This window comes from Fukomys damarensis, unplaced genomic scaffold, assembly GCF_012274545.1.
Source record: "Fukomys damarensis isolate Sample0158 unplaced genomic scaffold, DMR_v1.0_HiC HiC_scaffold_22, whole genome shotgun sequence".
Taxonomy (NCBI): Eukaryota; Metazoa; Chordata; class Mammalia; order Rodentia; family Bathyergidae; genus Fukomys; species Fukomys damarensis.
Window position 1 is genome coordinate 5,581,005 of NW_022900934.1, and position 4,669 is coordinate 5,585,673.

At 37.6% G+C, this 4,669-nt stretch overlaps 1 protein-coding gene across 6 annotated transcripts in view; it reads right to left on the bottom strand.

The window, feature by feature from the left end:
• Positions 1-2,301: 2,301 nt before the first annotated feature.
• Spo11 (SPO11 initiator of meiotic double stranded breaks) overlaps positions 2,302-4,669 on the bottom strand; it is a 14,548-nt gene continuing 12,180 nt past the window's right edge. For 5 of the 6 annotated variants that reach the window (XM_010628806.2, XM_010628805.1, XM_010628810.1 and 2 more), the window contains 2 exons: positions 3,002-3,113; positions 2,302-2,560 (listed from right to left, as the gene is read on the bottom strand). In XM_010628806.2, the coding sequence (XP_010627108.1) occupies positions 2,441-2,560; positions 3,002-3,113 (232 nt within the window). In that variant the 3' untranslated portion in view covers positions 2,302-2,440. The remainder of the gene's footprint in view (positions 2,561-3,001; positions 3,114-4,669) is intronic. The other variant, XM_010628808.2, reaches the window with a different exon arrangement.

Genomic DNA, 4,669 nt, shown 5'->3' on the forward strand with positions numbered 1-4,669 from the left:
ACTTGGGAGGCTGAGGCAGGAGGATCACTGTGAATTTGAGAACAGCCTGGGCTACATAATGAGTTCCAGGTCAGTCTCAACTACATAGTGAGACCCTGTCTCAAAAACAAACAAACAAAAAATAGATAAAAGAGATGACAGTGGAGGGGCTATCTGTTGTCAGTTATTATTTTAAATTGCTATTTTACAGTAATCTTTTCTGGAAATAAATTTTATGATTAGGATTCTAGATGGTTCCCAAATACCTAATAGCATTAATTTTTCATCCGCATCCAATAAAGGTAGGTGGTACAGGCAAACTATAATGTATGTTGCTTCTTCCATGTTCATTTCCCAAATAATTGAAAATTGACTAAATTTCCAGTCATAAACTTAAGATTAGTTAATTATATCAACTGAATAGGTCTGCAAACTACTTTCAAATATATTCCCAAATTTGAATGACTATTGTAGATTTGTCAGTCCCTCCCGTTTTGGACAGTGGATCCTATTCCAGATATTTGCAGGGTTAAACATATAAAGTGTGGTAGAACTGTAAAGGAAAACTTTGTGATCTATGCATTTTTTTAAAGACTTTTTGATACTCTCATGAGTAGGTCAGATTAACAGCATGCCAGTTTTCAATATAAAATGCTTAGTGTCTGTGTGTGTCCATGAAATATGACATATTTGCTCATGTCACAGGCATGGCGCCAAGGAGGCCTTGATTTGGCACCGGTGAGGCTCAGTATGCAGCACTGTACATGTACCAGTGTGGCCAGATACAGGTGCTCAGGGTTGAGGGTGGTCATGCGGCCTTTGAACCTCTCTGTACCTTTACATTTTCATCTGTGAATGATAATAAAAGTACATAGCTCAGATGGGTGTGGCGATGAAACGGATTATTGTTTGCAAAACACCCAGAAAAATACCTGGAAGAAAATAAGTCCTAAGTATTTTCTTTCATTATTATATTACTCGATTTAACCCTAACTACAGCCTTGTGGGCAGGGCCGGTCTCACAGTGTACAACTCCTGCAGTCACAAGGACCCCTGCTTGGTTTAATTCTTATTCCTACCTCCTTGACATTCTACCAGCCCCTGGTCATTTGTGTTCTATACTGGGATCTGCATTTGTTGGTTATTGTTGGTTTTTGAGACAGAGTCTTACTATGCAGTCCACATTGGCCTGGAAATCATGGTGATCCTCCTACCTCAGCCTCCCAAATGCTGGTAGTTACAAGCATGCACCACCGCGCCTGGCTGGGACCTGCTTGTTCTGCAGCTGTACTGCTCTGGAGGTTGGTGGTAACATTGTTCCCTAGTGTTACTGTGGCTTTGGACAAGTAACATGCCCAGTGTTGTCACTGATAAACTGTGGTGTAGTTACTAAGTCATTGCAAGATTCCTCGGAAAGTGAACACATGAGCAGCAATAGGCACACGTAAGTTTTCAGAAATCGTATCATTATCATCACCATTTATATTTACAAACCAACCCAACAATTCCATGAATGCATTTTGGTGCTAATAGTTATAAGAAACTTTCATTGTAGCGAAAGATTTACTAAAAGTACCCAATAAAAAAACTTATCTTTATAAAAATTAAAATAGGTTTATAAGGGGAAAGGATCATACTCTTACTGTTAGAAAAGTGCCTTATTAAAATCTGAGGCCTGGGCCAGGGATGCATTCAGAGGTTCTGCTACCTGCCTTGTAAGCCCAAGGAACTGAGTTCAATCCCCAATACCAAGAAAAACAAAAAATCTGAGGCTTCTTTAGCTCTTAAAACCAAAGAAGTTCTTTGTTCTGTGGGCCTAAAGCAGAATTCAGGTGCTAATTCAGGCAATAATGAGTAACTCCCCGGAGAAATATTTACCAATAAGTGTTGTCATGGTAAAGATACACTCAAGAAAAAGCAAAGCAAAGCACTGGAGAGTACATCGACCCAAATATTTATTCACAATAAATTTTACTAGTTTTACAAAGGATTAATGGAGCATGGTTCCTACACTCTGACCACTAACTACACTATGAAGGCAAAAGAGAAAGGAAGAAACTACCAGCTACTAATTGCTTTACAACATCTCAAATTTATATTATTATTTTTGTTACTAATAAAATACTTCATGCCTTACATAATTATATTGTAGAAGACAAAATGTTTTATAGACTTGTATGACATGTAAAACATTCTTTCAAATACAATTTAAAAGTCAAAATCACATATATTCTTTTATAATTTATTTTAGAGTATAGGATAGAAACTGATCTCCATGGAGGATAAAATAAAGCCTTCTAAAGAAAATCAGAGCATAGTGTTTATTTTGACAAAACAAATAGAGAGAAATTATTTTGTTCTATTTTTGCAGAGCTGAGGATAGATGGTCTCTCCAGAAAAGGGCTCACCAACTAAAAGCAATAATAAGGCTTGGGCAATCACAAGTTCTTCCAATGTACTTTCAGATCCACCCTCCAAATTTTAGTTTGTTGGGTAAGTATACTCGGGAAAGGTAATCTGAGGACAGGGTGGTCAAAGCTTGGATTTCCGCCTTCATTCTAGAGTCTGCCATCATTTCCATCTGTCAATACAGTGAAAAGAGAGTCACACCAGAGGCTTGCAGTTCTGTGAGTCCAACAAAATATTCCCTGTAGACTCAGTGCATTGTACCGAACCACAGGGAGCAGTCTTTAGGGCCGGTCAGCCAGAATGTTTTAGGTATGCTACAGGTTTGATAAGTAGCAATGGATTTGGAGTTTTTATGAATTCTTTTATTATCCTATAAACTATGACACAGCCCATCAGAAAGGATAAATAACTATGGTAAGGGTAAAAATAAACCATCTACATCTGGCTGATTTCAGCTATTAGCTTTCATAGATTTGATTTTGACATTTACTTACTGCCAAACCACACTGATCTTAGTTGTTGGTTATATAAAATTTCAAGGATATTTTCAAAATGCTAAGTGCAAGGTAACACAACTTTATACAATACTTGAATTTTAAAAAGAAACAGATACTTCTTTTCTCCAAAATGGTTGGCAGGTGACATAAGGTCTCTTTAAGATACTGTCAAGTTTCATTTGGTCCCGTCTTGTAAGTGGAATTAAACTATCTTTAGGTATATTTAACCTGGAAAAAATAGATGGAAAAAAATCAGTAAAAACAATGTATTCCTATGATGCATATATTTTGCCTGTATTTATTGCATGTTCCAAGAAAGTCAGGAATAACAGATAAGAAAATCAATAGAGATCTGGTTCATACATCTGTCACATCCTAGACCCAGTGAATTTTCAGGTTCATAGCTGCAGGCCTTGGAGCTGTGAGCTACAGAACAATGGGCTGAAGCTGAGCTTCACAGAGGGCTTTTCAGCTCGCTGTGTACTGAAATCTGTGTAATTCATTGAGGGTTCTGAGCCACAGACATGGGTTCATCACTGTCTGCACATGCGCGCGCGCACACACACACATACACACATCTTGTTTTAAACTTGAAAAAGTAGAAGGTAACTTTATCTTGGTATGTGCTGTAAAAGTAGAACATGAGACCTCTGGGATTTATGTGTAATCTACTTTTCGAAGTCACAAACCCTAGATTTCCCAGGAGAGCTCCAATTTCAAATAGTCTTTTGCAATGTCCCCATAATTATGACCGTTTGCCAGTGGCAGCCTCTGTAGAGGGGTGACAATTTAATTGAAAGGGCAGCCTAGAGCACTTCTTTTGCAGCATATTTGTGTAACTACCACACTGCTTTGCCTTTGATCGTGTATTTATATATTTGCAGTGGTTCTGAGGGCACACATGGAATTTATGAGATGAAGCTAGAGCTTCTCCAAGCCCTCTACCTTAAAATTTACCAGATCATTTGTCCTGAATTCATGTTAGAATTGATCTTCAAACAGCTCACCTCCAAGGACTTGTGATCATGACATATACACTACATTGAGCAAAACTTTAATTTACTGGATGGAAATACTAAAAAGAAAAAAGTGAAATGTTTCCTCTTATGCTCTCATTTTAAAAATAGCTGATCATCCAAAAACTGTTTACATTCCATTTTTAGGAAATAAATGCCTGTATCCAAGGATAGCTTACTGCTTAAAGAAATTCAGTAAACATGTTAAGTTCACCCAAACAGGTAAATTAGAATGATAAGAAGACATTTCAAAACATCAGTTGGTAGAAACGATAAAGCAAAGTATTATTGTCCTATGCTGAGGGACGGGTGCCACTTAGTCCCCAAGAAGAGCAAACCAATTAACCTATCCAGAGGGCAGCCGGAGCCTCAAAATGTGTGCACCCTTTGACCCATGATTCTTCTGGGAATTCAGCCTCAGGGACTAATTAGAGATTCAGGAAAAGATTTAGTTACAAGAAGGTCCATCGGCCCACTATCAGAACAGAGATTTGGAAAACACCTAAATGTCTATGAGGGATTAACTAAACAAACACCCAGAACTGAAGCTCAACAGTAAGAGGCAGTAACTTGATGTCACGCAAGAGAAATATTTATTGATATGGAAAAATGATCACATTATGTTGCATGGTAAAAGCAGATTACAAGATAATAGTGAGTATGATCATATCTTAGTGAAAAAGTTATGACTGGGGCGGGAAGTATGCTACAAAAGCAAAACTGCTCAATTGTAGGGACTTTTATCTTGCAATTATTTTTTTCTTTTAT